The following is a 17,780-nucleotide window of genomic DNA, read 5'->3' on the forward strand; positions in this document are numbered from 1 at the left end:
TCACTTTGACCCTGACAAGGAGCAGCACTTTAGCTAAGGTATCACTGCCCCTGTCTTTTTGGTTGTTTATTATATGGTATGTCACATTTTGATTCAGTTCTCTTTGGTTGGATGTTAGTTGGTAAGTATTTACTCTGAATCGAAGGCTATTGAATGACACTGACAAACACTCTACAAGTTAACAAAGTACACTGTATTTGTTAACTTGTAGAGTATATAATATTGTAAAGCTGTTATGACAGTGAAACACCAACTACATGAACGTTATCTTTTAACATTTTATATGAAAAATAATGGTAATGTGTAGAATATCACAAACAAGCTATTACTTTTTCTTGACTAACTATGTTTACATATAAATACAAATAATAATATATAATAATAATAATTGAATCAACACTACCAAGGTACTTGAACAAGTGTATTGAACCATTTAATGAATACAATAAAAATGTTCATTCAGAAATGAAATATTACACTTAATAAATCCACATGAACGCATATCATTTTAAATATATTTTATTCCAAAATCTTCAAAATAAGTTTCAAGTTCAAGAAAGTAGAATAAGCTTAAACACAATGCAAAGCATCATATACAGACGGATAAAGGATAAAATACATTTTTATATATTGCAGACAAGCCATGGTGGGTCTTACATATTTACAATATGTATGTAAACTTTTATTTACAATCTTTTTTACACTTAGAAAAAAGTTTTATTTTCGTCATTTTGTATATATCTATATGATATATCTATATATGCATAGATATATTATATATCTATATAGATAGATATTTTTGTATACTCCCCACTAGCATTTGTACTACAATAATGAAAAAGAAAAACATTTACATATAATTTGATCCATTTTCTCTTTTTTTATATTACAAATGTATTCCCATAAAAATATATCTCTGTACAAAACCTTTTTTTTTTGTTCGTTCACATGTACCGCTTCTCAGCGACTTGCCAGTTTTGCTCTCTGCAGTTTCGCTGTCTGCTCAGGTACACGTTTTTACTCTCTTACTGTCCAAGCAACGGTCTTAGGCAACAGAACAAAAATAACAAACAAAAATAACAATAAAATAGAGCAACATTTTGCGACATAGTAATTCAGACAACAACCTTTCTCTCATGTTGCTTGGTTTCCGGTGTCTGCTGTCATGGGGCCACGGGCCTTTTTGCTCATTTAAACGGGAGAGATTCACTGGACCGGCACAATGCATGCTCCCCACTGAAGGACATATGTCATTTAGCGATTGTACCAAAACTACACGCGTGACTGAACATGGTTCGAAAATGAATCTGAGCTGTGAAAACAACTGACATGGATCGAAATGAAGAAAGCATGGGCCTAATGTAGAGCGAGAACAAACATGTCGGTGCATGGATAAACATGCACAAAGAGAGCGACGCTGGAAGGTGGGCTGGGCAATTCGAAGTGACATCTGAACGAAATGGCACTCAGTCTAACTGTAGATCACAAGGAACTGAGGCCTCGTGTACTCTTAACCATACATGGTCTATTCCGAACATGCATTCAGTATGCTCTTGGACTCTATAGCAGTGATTTATCTACGCTGACTTGATTTTTTTTGGATGACTCCAGAGACACTAGAGCCAAAAAGATTGAAGGACCTATGAAGTGAAAGTCACCCGTCTGTGAATTATCGTTCCTAAATCCTTGAGGATGTCTCGGTCCTTCATTTAAAGTTTTCTCCAACGTTCTCAAACCCTGAGGAAGCCAAAATGGAAAACACTGACATTAACTATCGGGGATTGACTAAATTTGTTATTGTATTCCAATTGTCCAATTCCGCCTTGAATCGTGTTGATATGATTAAGCCGAGTTTGGATAACTTTCTTTGGTACCTCTTGAGGATGGGGATGCATAATACAGGCCGCGTAAAAATAAAACCCAGCTAAGCAGCAGCTGTTGACAAGCATACAAATGCCAACACATAAATCATTTGCAGGGGCAGTGGACCGTTCTAATGAGCCCATCACTTATTTAGGGAGCGGAACGGGAGCCGAGGAAAGAATATAACGGTATAGGGACGTAGACATCGAGCCCCACACGCTCCGCTAGTCTGCAGGACCAAGACCCCACAATGCAGAGGGACCCGCAGGTTCCCAGGGCAGGTGTGGTGTCGTGGTGGGATGTCCTGTTTGTTTGTAGGTGGCACATAGTGGCAGCGTGACCAACAAAAGGAAGATGATTCCACTGCGTTAAAATACTCCCCCTAGTGGGCAGGACCACTGGTATTTTGAGAATTATGTTTGTGGAAATACTCTTGTATCTTTTACTTTTATCTTTTACCGTATACTAGGACCATAAGGGGAATGTTTTATAGGTTCCATCTAAACTTCTAGATGTCTCTCTCTCAACAATTTCAATCAGTGTGTTATTGACTATGGGCTTTACTTTACCAAGGCACTGTTTTCAACGTAAAGCACTCGCTAGTGGAGATGACGAGAAATAAAAAAAAGCGATTTCTTCGTTGATACGATTTTTGTGTGAAATCTAACTTGAAAAGGGGGCTAATGTGATGCTCAGAGTCAGGGGTACATTTTTGGGGGGGGTTAAAGGATGTTCCCTTTTCATGGAGAAAAAACAAACAAACGTAGGCCGACGTTCTCCCCGGACATATTTGAGGCGGAATAGCTGACAATAAAGTTAAAAGAAGAAATGTATGACAACGGCTGCTTAAAATTATGAGAAACACAAGCAGCGGCAAGATAATGCAAAATGTCTTTCCGTGAAATCTCCCAGGGTAATTAAACTCGTGGCCTATTCTCTTAAATCAATTTGCTCCTGGCAAACAGACGAGCTGATACTGTAGACTCGCTGTCAAGATAAGCCAGGGCATCATAAGTAATACAACTGTTAAAGCAATTACAAAGCCAGGGAGAAGAAAATAACGTAGATCGGTAGAACAAAAGGAGTGATTTGTTACAAATGCTAGGGCTTTAGGGGTCAATTATAGGCCCAGTGTGAAAACCGTCATTACAAAGCAACGCAAGGGAGCTTGGTATTTTCTTCCACTATATGAACGTACATCATGTACCGTAGCATGGCCCATCTCAAATATATCAAAATACGGGGCGCTTGTTTAGGGAGAGAGGCAGCTATGGGATTCTATTCAGCATTACTAATTCGATCAGACTAATAGCAGGCCTTTGAAGTCAAGCATGGCCTAACCGATATCTATCCCTCAAATGACGAAGGACAGAATTAAAACAGGTCTCGTGATGTGAGGTAACCATCGAACCAGAGTGAATAATTGGAGCTAATTGGATGAGGAGGTGTCATTTTTTGCCCGACAATGTTCACGTCATCGCCATCAGCATTCACGGCAGTAACCATGGTAACTAAGCGTACATATAACACCTATGTTGATCCCGCTTGTCGCGCAGATGTTGTCCGAGTTCGCTCTCTACAGCTGCCATCCTTCACCGTAATCCCGATCCCTTTCGTGAGCAGAGATGTGCAAAGATCTGTAAAGCACGTGTTTTTTCCCCACACTCGTCTGCCGAATAATTTCCCTATTGGCGCGTGTGGTAAGTAGTTGCAACACCATTACCACCACAGCACCGAGGGATCTGTGTGTTTTTAATTGTTTATTTATTTTCCCCCAAGTTGAGACTAAACAAAGTGGGTCTCCATTCCACTCACATGGATATATGGATCTATCCAAGGTCTTCCCGCAATGCAAACCCCCACACACACCCCGAAAAAGACAAAATCGATGAGATGTGTAGTCTGGCGACGTGACGTGAATTAAATCCAGCGGGACCTGTCTCAGTGGAAGTCACACGCTGTGACTTCCACTCACGCTGTGTGGCTCCTCTTGCTTGACCAACTTTGAACTTTTTTTTCAAGGCTGTGAGCAAACCTTTTCAATTTTGAAGCTTTGTTTAGGGCTTCTTTCCTCCAAGACTGACCAGCCAACCGGACGACTGACCACGGTTAGGGTGCTGATAATACTGCAAACCTTGAGCCTATCGCTATATATATATATATATATATATATATATATACATAAATATATACCAGTGTGAGTCACAGGAGCATGAACAACCAGAGGACTAGTGGGGGCCGGGGGGGGGGGGTTTTGGTGAGGAAGTTCTAGAACTGGGAAGTTTGACATCTCATGAGTTGATGTGGTCTACCGGGGAAACAGGGGAGCTCCGTTCTACTCAATACCTCAGCATTGTTAGTGCACCACTTTATTTCCCCTACCCTCTCTTTCAATCAGAAAAAGAAAAAAACTCAACATATTTGCAGGGCTTTTTTTTGTATCCAGGAATACAATATAGCTATTTTTTATCATTATTATTTTTTTACCTTGAGTCCAGGCCCTGGAATTTACCAAGAGTCATAAGAACTCTCCTGCTTCCCCTTTTTTTATTTTTTGCCATGTTTATTAAAAAAGAAAATCTGACTCTGGCACTTTGAAATTGTTGCTAGGACCCATCAGAGCCGCATGGTCTCTTCTTCAATCCTATGTTGCGGAGCAGAGGAGCACCTCTTTGTAGAACACTTACAGTCGGGCAATGGTAGGTCTACTATTTTACCACCAATGGGAAATAGGGGGAAGCTGGATTATTACACTGGGGTTAGCTTCTTTTGTTATTTTTTTCACTGTGGAGTTATGTTAGGTCAACACATGGCCTTGAAAGATAGGATTAATATTCATTCGGGTCCAGAGGTTCCTTGTGGACTGAGCAGTCAGGTTGCTTTTTTTCATTGAAAGAAAAGATACTGCCCTTTTCAGTGGAAGATAAAATGTCAGCATACTTTAAAGTGTTTATCTTTGCCTACGTCAGGGTACATCTTGAGGGAGCAGTGATAAGAAAAAATAATAGACATGAAAAAATGAGACAGAGATGAGAAATGCTTTGGGGCAGATCGCTGATATCAACAGAACAAATACGGTTAAAATGCATATTGTGCACATGCTCATGTACACATTCATTCACTCATACACCATCATATGTCTCCCTGGCAAACTTTCCCAATCCCTCACAGAAACACACATACAAAAAAAAAAAACACTCTTTCAAATTCAGTTTGCAGTCTTACTAAGTGCTTTTTCTTTCATTTGCCCTAGCAACCTTTCAACCCCTTTTCTCCGGACACAGCTGCCTTATCAAGAAAATGACATCCCGGCTCCAATAAAAGTAATAGTTAAGCCCAAAATAAAGTAGTCATGGTTGTAGTAGAATCCTTTTTTTAAACTGCATTTTATCCTCAGCCTCAGACCCGTGGCCCAGGAAAAAAAAACTTTTGAGGGTCTGAAATGTTCAGAGACAAAAAAATAAAGAAAAAGATGCCGAAGTCCAAAACAAGCAGTGTGTAAAAATCAAGTCAGCAGGAAAATCAAAGAGAGAGAAAAAATAAGTCTCTTTCTCTTTCTGTGATATACATTAGCGGCATATAAGCTGTGAGGCTCTGATCACCACAATGCTCCCTGGACACCACACGGCTATTTCTTACAGCTACAGGCCATTCCCATGGCTGCTTTGCTTCAAGTGGACCATAAGAAGGAAAAAGAAAAACCAAACAAAAGAAATGGAAATCCCTTTGGGTTTTGGTAGAGGACAGTGAGAGCAGTCGTCACAGCGTTACTTGCAGCTGCGCTCCTAGCTTGATACAGTTTCAAGGAGGAAGCTATTCCTCAACGTATTGTCGAACAAAACCGACAAAGAGGCTCGAGTTAAAGAAGCGCACGAAAAAGAAAAAGCTGTCATTGACGTCACGGGCGGCGGGGGGAGGCTTTCTCGTATCGTCTCGGGGGCTCTCATCATGTTGGGACTCCAACCGGCCGAGGGGGGCTGCAGCCACCGGGGGACGGCGTCGGTGTGTGATGTTCCTCTACTAATAACTCCCTGGTCCACCCTGCCGGTGAGTGATGCCTTCTCCTTCCCTCTGCGCCAGGGTAAAGCGTGGAGCAGGGGACGAGGGACACGTGTGGGCGGGGATAGCGGGAAAGGAAGGAAGGAAGGTAAGGTTGAAGGACAGGAGGAAATATAGATACAGATGTGATGGATGGATGGATGGAGAGAGAGAGACGTAGCGATATATTGGGGGAAAGATAATACGGGCCGTCTTAGTATTATGCCCAAAGAAATAGAATGCATCAAATATACGTTTTACATCCATTGTAAATTGTATTATCTCTGTACTACCTCCAATGTTGATGCTTCAAGGGTCAACATGGTGACATTTCAGTCTAATAGTTTTTTTAAGTAACAATAATTGGCTCTCAAAGAAGTCATACATTAAATGTAATACTTTTTTAAATTATGTCCATAATGTTCCTTTTAGGAATAAAATTGCAGCATTTTTGATGCCACCACCTCAATTTGTAGTTAGTTGGTTATTTGAAACAGGAGACGACACTTAAACCAAGCAAACCTATAACACATTGTACAATACTGCACACAAGGGCTGTGCCAATAACCGTCAACAAGATATTAAGGCATTTAGAGTAACACTATGTTTTTATATTTATATTATTCATATTACTTAAACCCTAATAAACCGCCTAGAACTACTAGGCTGTGCTTTGTCAGTCTATGCATTGTGGCAGTTTATGGATCTAATTCTAAGAAAAATACATTGTCTTAATGGAATCATTTTGGGAATAAAGCTGACGCTAATAGCAATTCCAAAGAAGGGCAATATGTGGCATTTGCAGGATTAAGGTAAAAGCCATAGCTGCATTACCCATAAGACAACGGGGGAAAGACAGAGCCTTAGCTGTCATAACAATAAATATAGGGGGAAAATAAACGTAACGCATCCAACATTTTGTGTTATGCAGTGTTTCGATTTTAGATGATTGCTACTCCAATAAAAGGGTTTAATTTATTAAGAGACAAGGAATTATAATATATATATATATATATATATATATATATAAAACGAGAATTACATCGTCATCGCCATTTTTATTTTGTGATAGCATACGGTAAGTCCAAACCTCCACGCGGTCTACCTCTAACTGGCCGGTCCACCGCACTACGGGGGGCGTGGCGTTCGGGACTCACCTCGGGCCGGGCCCGGTCGCTATACCGCCGTGCACACTGTGCTGACGGTGAACTCTGACTCGTTGGCCATGATGTCGGTGGGCTGGATGTTGCGGTCGTACATGGGGTTCTCGAAGGTGGCCCGGCCGTTGGTGTTCTCGTGGCCCACGTAGCCGTTGAAGGGGACTTTTGGTCTCCTTCTGAGGAACGGAAGGAAAAAGAAATTCCAGAATGAGGAAAAAGGATGGTAAAGGGTCCGAGAGAGCCGTGAGGCCGAGTGGGCTTTTTTTCCGATACGAGGCGTTTCTTGTGGTGCAATGCTGCGGACAAGATACGACGCGATGCACGAATGCAATTCGGATATGAAATAATCACACGATAATGAATAACAATAGCCGGCAGACGTTTTGTTTTTTATTCCGGCTATTTCGGTCTGTGTGTTTATTCGTTTCGGCACTGCTGCGTATGGAGCAAGATGCACACAAGAATGTTTATTGCCCATAATAAAGATTCCTTATCTGTGTATATGAGGGCATAAACATAAAGTGAATAGTACCAATAGAGCCTGGGAGATTTAAGACCACCCCGAATTGAGATGCTCCCCTTATGGCTTGGCGGCCTCCACTGTCTCAGCTGCTCCTGTAGTGTGCATGCCGGCCTGTATGTCCTTGTGTGTGTGTTTTTGTGTATGCGTGCGTGCATGCCTATGTGTGTGATTGTGTGGGGCTACGTACCGGTGTTTATAGAGGTAAAGGGCAAAGCCTGCAATGATCATGGCTATGAAAGGCACAAGGATTGCTGCGGCCACTGAACTGCTGTTGGAGGCAAAGTTGTAGCCTGGGTTGTTTGTGCTTGGGTCCAGATTCTCTGTGGCAATGACAACCAGAAAGAACAAGCACCGTCTTTTAGTGAGATCCATGAATGACTGATGAATCATCAGTGAAGGGGGGAAGAGAAACACAAAACAGAACGTAATGGTAACAGTTTACAGTAAGATTCGATGACCATTAATTAACAGTTAATGCAGTAAAAAGCCTAATGATGTAGCATTAGCATAGGGTTTCTGGTAAGGGACCTGATATTAAATAAGGTCAGGTACCTAACCCTACCTTAATCCTTGTAAATAACATATGAATTAAAACTTTAACTTTTTAAAACTTTTAAATTAATGGTTAAGTTACACAGTAGAATTTCAACCAGACATAACGCACACAGCACACACAAAGTAAGGATTTGTAATGCGAAACGCAAGCCATGTTTAAGCATTTAAATTATTCTGCTTGTCACTGCAAGCACCCCCCCCCACACCTCAACACACCAGGGGAACAACAGAATCCAAAGCCCCCTCTTGACAATGACTTTTAATCACAGCCATCAGCACCAGACACCGATGCCGCTGCAGTCATTTTAGAATCACTTTTCCAATTTAGGGGCAGCCTGGCGGCATGTTGTCGCCCGGCGACCACGGCGACGACGGGAGAGTGACAGCCCACCTGTCTGCCGGCGGACGCCAAGAAAGCCCCAATAAAGTCTGAGGGACAAACTAGAAGGAATTCAATTAGTGTGCTGCGTGGCTGGCAGCCCCCCCACTGGATACATAAGGGAGCAGCAGGCAGATGTTGCTGTGTGTGAGACGCACACACACACACACTCACACACACACACACACACACACACACACACACACACACACACACACACTTAGATGACACACAAACACCCACACACTAAGAGTACTCTCACAGGCATGTGCATACGCAAACAAACACGCACAGACACGTGCAGACTTAAATGGCATGCACACGCACAGAGACACAGATAACACACACACACACACGCACAAACACACCCACACACATACAACACACTAAGCCAGACACACTAAACCAGAAATACGCTTTGATGACACTCGATGGCACATGCATACACACACACACACACACACTTAAACGTCATGGAGGCATGCACACACATAGATGTCCGGCAGGCATGCTCATAAGCGCACACACACACACACACACACACACACACACACACACACACACACACACACACACACACACACACACACACACACATTATCAAACCAGGCAAGACTATTTCCAAGACGCATAAAGATAATTATACAAAATCATCAATGCACAAACACACACACAAATGGTGTAACCCCTCATGTGATGGTCAGCCATTAAATATATCAAACACATGGGGCTAAGGCATTTCCAAGAGACACATAAACATAAATATGCTGCTACACAATCCCACAAAGACACACACACACACACACACACACACGCACACACACAGTCAGGCAGTTTGTCCTGGCACTAAAAGCTGTCCTCTGTGTTAATAGAGAGCTGTTTGCTCAGTCTGTTTGCAGTGGTGACAGGAAGGAGGCAGAGGGGGTCAGAGTTAGTAGTGGCTGGGTGGGGGGGGACAGGGTGGGGTGGCTCAGCACAGCTGCTCTCCGTTACTCATGTGGTCCCCCTCCTCAGCGCCTTAAACCGGGAGCAATACCCATTTCGTTGAGTAAACACGCATTTTAACCGGCGTCACTGAATCCTCGAGAAGCAACGAAATATTCAATATAAAAATATATCCATTGCTGAATGTAGAATACGCAGGCGACGGGGGAAGAGGTTGGTATTAGAGGCATTCTGGTATCATCGTCACATGATAGCCGATGGTTTCTGATGGAGCTCTGGACTAAACACATGATGGCAAACACACAATGTGTGCCACGTCATTCTGTTTTCTCACACGGATCATAAAGGATTTATGATGCATCCTAACCTGAACCCGATAATCATTGATGTTCTCGTCCCTGTTTTGTCATATACTGTGTATTCCATCATCCTGTTTGCCCCTCCGCTACCTAGCACATCCGATGTGCAGAAGACCACCGCACGGATGCATCACACACCAGACGGTGTCAAAGCGGTCGGCTAGCAACCATTTAACGCGTCGAAAGAGACGGCTAAGCTGTGCATCCAAACTGATGTCAGCTGTATTGTTTTATGTTTTGTTGTCGTTGCTGTTGGGTGTGAGGAGGAGGAGGAGGGGGGGTGTGGGACCGTGGGTAATGCATCACTTTGGATGCGGCAGACGCCCTGTGTTTTCTGAAAACATTTTAGAGCTGTGCGGGCTGAATCCTCAAAAACTCGCAAAAGAAAAAAAGGAAAAGACGAAGAAGGAAAAATAAAAGGGCTGGAAGTGACAGGAGAAACCACAAACAGGAGGCGACAGTGTGACAACGGCGGGCTGCCATCTAGGCCAGCGTTCCCTGGCTTTAGATCATGTGACACACATGCAGCCAAGCTGCTCCCTTTTACGGAAAAGGAAACCAGTCACCGATTTTGGTTAAACCTTCATATTCCATATGTGTGTAGGCCTGCCTTAAGGCGTCGAACGGCCGCTCTGTTTGAATGGATGTAAATAAACGTGCCTGAATGTGCATGGAGACACACTTGACACCCTCAAACCAAGCCAGGTAGACATCACGGTGAAGCGACACAGTGTGTTTGTGTGTCTTCTCATGCAGACAACCGGGACTGAGTATCTAAAGGACTCGGAGTTCAGCGTTCACAATTACCGCAAATTACCACAATTACCATAACAGTGATTGATTGGACATTGAAATAATTGAAATTATGGCTTTTGATTTCTTTTGTTGTTGTATTTCTTTGCAATTACCAGATTGTTTTAAACAGTAAACCGACAATGCCACCATTAAGATGTCAGTCCGCATACATCCTCACCTGGTTTCTCCGTTCCCCTGGCAGTTCACAATAGGATATCGCTAAACAAGTTTCACCCAAATCAAATTTCCCCTAGCCTAGACATTTCCCCTAGTATGAATGTTCATACATAACTCTCAAATTTCTAACTCGGGTCTTTCATTCTGTGGTTATGAAAAAAAAGAATAAAGAAAGCCTGAGCTTGTTTATGCGTTGGATTATGCTGCTCCGAGCCTCGTGAAAAAAAAACATGAACACTAACTCTAGCTTGCGTCTTACCCATCCTCTGTAGGCCAAATTGACCAAAGCCCTTTCCGCGGACGAAACCCTGGTACACAAAGGAGTTGGACGAGGGAATGTAGGACACCTAGTCACACGGGAACATCAAGAGAAGAGAACAGAGAGAGAGAGTATCATCAATGTGTCAGGGTATGCGTGCACACACGTGGCGAGAATTGCTATATTTTGTCACAGGCGTCGAGTCGACAGTGAATCTCGTGGAGGGCTCTCGGCGTGACACTTGATGTTTATTTATTTATTACGTTATTGATATGCTTTTTGTTTCGGTGCTCGGGCTTCCAAGAACAAACAGGGGTATGCCTTCGTCGTGCGGTAATTTACACACACACACACACACACACACCCGCGCCACCACACCGCCCTCTGGAGTGACCTAGTTTATATATTTTTCAATTATATCTGGAGTGCGCTGTATTAGTGGGCTCCTTCTTGGCAGAAAGGATAATGTGGGAAGGTTGGGGAGGGGGGGAGGGGGGGGGGGTGGCATGTGTGTGGGTTGGTGGAGGGGGGAGGTGTTCCTGTCAAGCTGTGATTACAAGGTTGTGATTAACTGACGTTTTAATCAAAGTGAAAACTCTCAATGGGCTCGACGTCAGCTCCCTCCCTCAACCCCAATGCAGAGAGAGAGAGAGAGAGAGAGAGAGAGAGAGAGAGAGAGAGAGAGAGAGAGATAGAGAGAGAGAGAGATGTGACCCTTGCATGTCGGGGGGCATAATTCAACCGGGACCACTGCAAATGCATTCCGCTGTGTGATCCAAGCGCTCCCCATGACACGTGTGTATGCCCGCACGGAGACGTGACCTGCCTGACACACAATGTATGTGTCAGTGACTGGAGCACCAGGGCGTGTCGGGGCGCACCATAAACACTCTGTGTACAACATCTACCACTAGGTTGTGTATCTCCACAAGTGGAGAGGATGGTGTCAGCCACTCACGTGTCCGTCCAAGGCCCAGTTGTCTATTTTGAATTTGTTGACAAAGATCTCCACCGGACCTCGGATCTGATGGACCTGCAGAAGAAGCTGAGCCTCTTCCCGCTTGTAGGTGCCTAGACACCGCACACACACACACACACACACACACACACACACACACACACACACACACACACACACACACACACACACACACACACACACACACACACACACACACACACACACACACACACACACGGGCGCAAATACACACAGACACACAGACACCCATAGACACAAACGTGTTAGAACGGTGAATACACCTAATTCAGGTTTTCAAACACATATTATAGTATAGTCATTTAGACTCTTTTACCCCAGGCAACGTTTTTAAGTTTCTACATTAACTCAATAACGAGCAGGTGAGTAAGTGAGTCTTGCTCATGGAATCGCCTACGGAGAGCATGTCCGTGCATGATTAACATCACACGTCTTTACGCGTTTCGGCGCCAACCCACCGGCTAGCTTGAGCTCCACGCCGCTGTGGTCGATGAGGGTGCCATTGACACGGTTGCTGAAGGCCTCGAAGGCGCTGATGCTGAGCATGGCGGGCTGCTTCTTGCCCAGGTACTCGTAGGAGCCCTTCCACAGGGAGTTCTTGGCAAACACGCCCACCGGGACTGGAGGGAGGAAAGTTATTGAATAGGAAAATGCAGGAGAACTTGATGAGTGTGGTAGTAAAAACTTGGGAAATTGAATGATAGTAATAATAGGAACAGAAGTAAGACAAGGGATTATGCATGTCATAGTAACGATATCAACACTTTACTATTGGTAATTCTAACTCCAAACTCATTTTTTTTGTGGGTATTTTGGAATCTCTTTTCTAATTCTTCAAGCTGTCCTGTTTCTTTTGCTGTGTGAAATCAAGATCCATAAAGTACATCTGATACCATAAAAGTGATGATATCGATCATACCTGGATACTTGGAGGGAGGCTCCTGAACCGTGCCCACGGGACTCTTACCGCTTGGGCGGTTATCGGCTGTGGAGCACAAAAATAACACAAGAAACAAAGAAATAAATACGTTTCTGTCAGCAGAAACGGAAAGGAAAAACAGCAAACACATTGGCCAGTTTGGTCACTATTAGTATTTCCTCCCCGAAGCAACTGCTGGTGTGTCCTCCATCTTGCACTACACAGCGTATCCAACTCCCTGGATGGCCGGTCGGGAGAGAATGGGGGGGCGGGGGGGTTTCCTATGACAAAGTCTGACTCATGTCGAGGAGGTATATTGTTGGATGGCAGCCCCCACAGAGCTGAGGGCTATATCAGGCCACCGTGTTTTCAGCTCCCGGGGAGACACTTTAATAACAGCTTACTGCACAAGCCGGCTAGCAGAGATAGGCCACGGTAGTAAACAGACTCCACACCAACAAACAAACGAGCCCCAGTGTAGAAATCAGACCTTAAAAAGGTTACACAGAAATATTGTCTAAGACAATAATATGCGTGCATGCGTGTGTGTGTGTACATATATGTATATATATATATATATATATATATATATAGGTTGCTGCGGCCTCAAACCTATTTTATAGTGGCTGTTTGTGAACTGTGCGAGCCGGAAAGAACAGACAATAATGAATCGAGACCAATCGCTATTGGTCTCGTGCCCAAACTGTGCTTCCACACCAATGCTAAGGCCGAATGGCACCTGTAATGGCAATGCCATGTCAACAATACATGTCCATTACATTGGCTAAGTTTGTATTGTTATTTCTAACCCCTCATTGGTAAAGATACTCACCTTGTCTAACTAGTTGCGAGGGTAACTAAAGCTCCCCAGAGGAATAGGGGGAGTCATTGAAAGGTCCAAGGGAGACACAGGTCATAGGTCACAGTAATGATAATAAGAGGTGTGATTCAGCCATTTCAGCACGTTCAGGGAGTTCAATCCATTTTCAATGCTTTGGTTCAACCACAATAAAATGAAATGTTTTGTATTGAAAAATCTAAACATTTGGGGGACTTTCAAGCAAATTTTGATGTGTGGTTAATCAGATTCCTCTTTATTATCGATCGACATCCCTTGTATTCATAAATACCTATATCGTTACATTATTTAGCTCAGATTCAATCTTTTGCCTCAATGGAGCCCAATGAGATTTACTAGAGAAAGTGACCTCACATTGGTGAACAGATTTCTTCCCTGCAAAGCGTTTCTATCTCTTCCCTATAACCAGCCCTCTGCCCTGACACCTTAATGATCTGCATTGGTGCATAAACAACAAGAACAACAAAAAACCTGCTAACTATGCGCCAAAGTGGACCACATTAATGAGTTAAACAGCTGTGCCAGCATCTCTAGGCTTATCCGCTGTGGAGGTCAGATAAAAGTTGGTCATCAATGGAGGACGAGGGCCAGGAGAGCTGATGAAGGAATAGCTTTAGCTGGAGTCTATGAGCGGCTGTCGCAGGTACTTCGGTGCGAAGCGATGCGTGGATGTGGGGGAGGCAGTGGCAGCAACAAAAAACAACAACACATGAATTCTTAATCAGACGGTTCACATCATTGCGGATGCCTGGCAAGGGATCAGATCTGCGCACAGCATATGAAAGCCTAACAAGTCAAACATCACATGCTGACAGTGTGTTTTATAAATCAGATAAGATGGCATCAGTTGTAGGACCCCGTTAAATGTTCAGTTGAGCATCATTAAATGATATTGGCAACATGAAGCACTCAGTTTGAACATGTTGAGATAATTGCCTGCCAATTCTGTCCTACAATCTCAATTGGGGTAGTTCTGAGCGTTTAAAAAAACGCATTTGGTCTGCAAGTCTGCATGTGAAAAGCATATTCAGTTTTGGCTTATTAAAAATGAAAGTCAATAAGGATTAACCTGTTTATCATATGAATAAGGAATGTAGGTTTGTTTGTATTGCAAATATATCTTTGTGCCATATACCAATTGTCCAACTTGCTGGCGTCACTCACTGTGACTTATAAAACATTGTGCTATGTGTTGATGCTAAGTTAGGGCACCCAAAGCCTGTGCACTGTTGCGAAACAAATTCCTCCAGACCTTTAGTGGAAAAATTCTATCCACACTGAATAGCTACTTGCTACTTGCACTGAGGAAAAGCACCGTATCACACCATTTGGCAATCATTGTCATAAAAGACTTTCAGTGACTAACTGTGTTTTCATTACTCCAACGACCATCGGACGTCTTTGGAGTGAGATGAACAGGGCTTTGAAAAAGCCGGTCAATTTAGAGCAACTGCACGCTGTAGTCATTTGCCACTGCAACACATCTAGCATCTTATGGAATCCTCTGTCAAGAAGAATGAATGCTTTCCTTATGGCCAAAGTGTTTCCAGATAAGTTGCCCAATAAACTGGCAATCAGTGTACTTTATTAGGTGTCTGGCTTCTGAACTGAACCATGAACCGTCTCACAGGAGCTGTTAAAAATCCAATGGATCAGAGCTAAGGCCAGCTAAGGCCCGTCTTTGGCCTTAATTGAGATGCCCCGAAATAAAAAAAAAGCATTGTCTATTCAAGGAAAACTCCAGTTGGAAATCCATCACACAGATCCCGTTGCTAGAACCATTTACAGAGGCAATTAGCATCCATCTGTGATAATTGTGTGGCTATTTTTCTTATATGTATTTAGACACATGCCTGGGGGGTGTCTTAATGGCAGTCAATTTGTCAGGTAGACCTTGTTAACACTGCGTCACCATTTATTAAAGGTGCTTCCCACTAACCTAATCAATGGTTTGGCTAATCGGGTTATGCACCCTCTGTAACAATTCTCCAGTGTGCGCATTGGATTTTGAGCCGTTGTGTGTAGGTGTGTGTCTGCGTTTGTTTAATTATTATGTGATGGATGGATCTTCCTATTTGCGTGTTTGGAAATAAAGACTAAACAGGAAATGGCTAACGGTGCCATTCATCAGACTTAGCAACCTTCCCAACTGCTAGCATGAGCTCCCACAGAATCCCATGCTGACCATACAAAAAAGGACTGCTTCGAATAATAAAGCGTTATGGACCATTAACATCAATCACAGTTTACTTGAATCTCAAGAATGCATTGTGACCTACTGACCACCATTACTGACCTCCTGCCATTTTATAGTTGATGTAATTGACGTAACAATTACAATAGAGTAATTTTATTATAAACCTTGTTGCCTTCTTCCTTTGTAATGTGTTCAAGTGCACACTGTCGGAATGAAAATTGCTAGGCCAAGTCTTTGCATAAATGAGATGTTGGCATTTCAGTATGATTCTGTGTAAAGCCAAGCATGGTCAACTCTTTAAGCTATCAGCAATATGTGGTCATAAAGCCAGCTTCTGCATCTTTCAATGGCTACTCTCAAATTCCAGGTACATTAACTGCCAACCAAGGGATTATTTTAGCAATGCATCAATGGACAATGAATTGACTTCATCGTTCTCACCCATCTTCATGTAAATCAAGATGGCCGACTCACCCGCGCAGAGGGGGGGTTTCCCGGTCCAGCTCCCGTCCGACCTGCAGGTCCTGTGTTCGGATCCCCCCTCCAGGTAGAAGCCGGGCTGGCAGGTGTAGATCAGCGTGTAGCCCAGCGAGGGCAGTTCTATGGCACTCACGTCTGCCTGGCCCGGAAGCTCTGGTTGGCTGCAATGGTGGGCTGGAAGAAAAACAAAGAGAGACGAAACAGAGAGGATGAGAATGAATATAAAGAGAGGGGAAGACATGTGAAGAAAGGGGGGGGGGGGGGGGATAGGAGAAGACAACAAGGAAAGAAAAAGGGAGGATAGGATGACGGATTGGAATTGAGGGGAAAACAAAGAAAAAGGAGGTGCTAACAAGGAATTAGGCTTAGGAATTAGGGAAAGTGGGAGACAAGTGCAGAGGAGCACAGGGTGTTGCACTCCATGGGCAAAAGCCAGCCGTCTCAGCCCTGGGAGAAGATGATCCATCTTCTTTGTTCCTTCTCAACGCTTCCAACCTTGGATTTTGGCGGGGGTTTATCCTCGTCCTTTAGAAGACTTAGAGTTCAGGGGTGTTGTATAACGTAGGACCTGCGAAGCCCTTTGAGCCTGTGGCTAACTTAAAGGCTACACGACTCCCCTTCACTCGTCTAGCCATCTCTCAACAAGTTGGAGAAGGATGTGAGAGAGGTGCGGTGGAAGCCCGGAGTGCACTGACCGATGCACTCGGGCTGGAAGCCGCTCCAGGTGAGGTTGGGCAGGCAGGCGCGGGAGATGGAGCCCTGGAGGAGGTAGCCCTTCCTGCAGCTGAAGTACACCGTGCTGCTGATCTGGAGGGGGACCAGACGTCACAAGCAACACGGCATGAGGATAGCGTAGAGCGCCGACCTTCACAAACCTGGGCGGGCGCATTGAAGGAACAACGGAAGGATCAAAATGTAATCGTGAGCCGTCACTAATGGGACATGGTCTTGTGTAGCTCAAAATAAATTCACGGTTCAACTCCCACTGATGCCACCCATGTTAAGAACACGCAATTGCCGTGAACATCAACAAAGATCATTACTCATATCCAATTGGCATGGTCCAAAGACAACATGGTGCAACGGTGGAAGAGTTTGAATCAAATTGTGTTTTTGATTTGCCCCGACCTAAATATTAAATGGGTTCATTATTGATTGATTTTTCTAATCTTTATTTTTATTTTTAGATTCATATTAAAAAAATTGCATTGTTTTTTGATTAAAGCTAGCTGTTCCTTATTGTTGTCTATTCATTAAGACATTGTGACTTTA

At 43.6% G+C, this 17,780-nt stretch overlaps 1 protein-coding gene across 1 annotated transcript in view; it reads right to left on the minus strand.

Moving 5' to 3' along the window:
- Positions 1-503: 503 nt before the first annotated feature.
- The window catches only part of csmd2 (CUB and Sushi multiple domains 2), a 244,295-nt gene continuing 227,018 nt past the window's right edge, over positions 504-17,780 (minus strand). Inside the window, exons 64-72 of the mRNA XM_030347780.1 lie at positions 17,204-17,315; positions 16,503-16,682; positions 12,973-13,038; positions 12,512-12,673; positions 12,012-12,124; positions 11,054-11,141; positions 7,772-7,904; positions 7,059-7,237; positions 504-5,934 (exon numbers count right to left, since the gene is read on the minus strand). Coding sequence (XP_030203640.1) covers positions 7,078-7,237; positions 7,772-7,904; positions 11,054-11,141; positions 12,012-12,124; positions 12,512-12,673; positions 12,973-13,038; positions 16,503-16,682; positions 17,204-17,315 — 1,014 coding nt within the window. The 3' untranslated portion in view covers positions 504-5,934; positions 7,059-7,077. The remainder of the gene's footprint in view (positions 5,935-7,058; positions 7,238-7,771; positions 7,905-11,053; positions 11,142-12,011; positions 12,125-12,511; positions 12,674-12,972; positions 13,039-16,502; positions 16,683-17,203; positions 17,316-17,780) is intronic.

Source organism: Gadus morhua, chromosome 22 (assembly GCF_902167405.1).
Source record: "Gadus morhua chromosome 22, gadMor3.0, whole genome shotgun sequence".
Lineage (NCBI taxonomy): Eukaryota > Metazoa > Chordata > Actinopteri > Gadiformes > Gadidae > Gadus > Gadus morhua.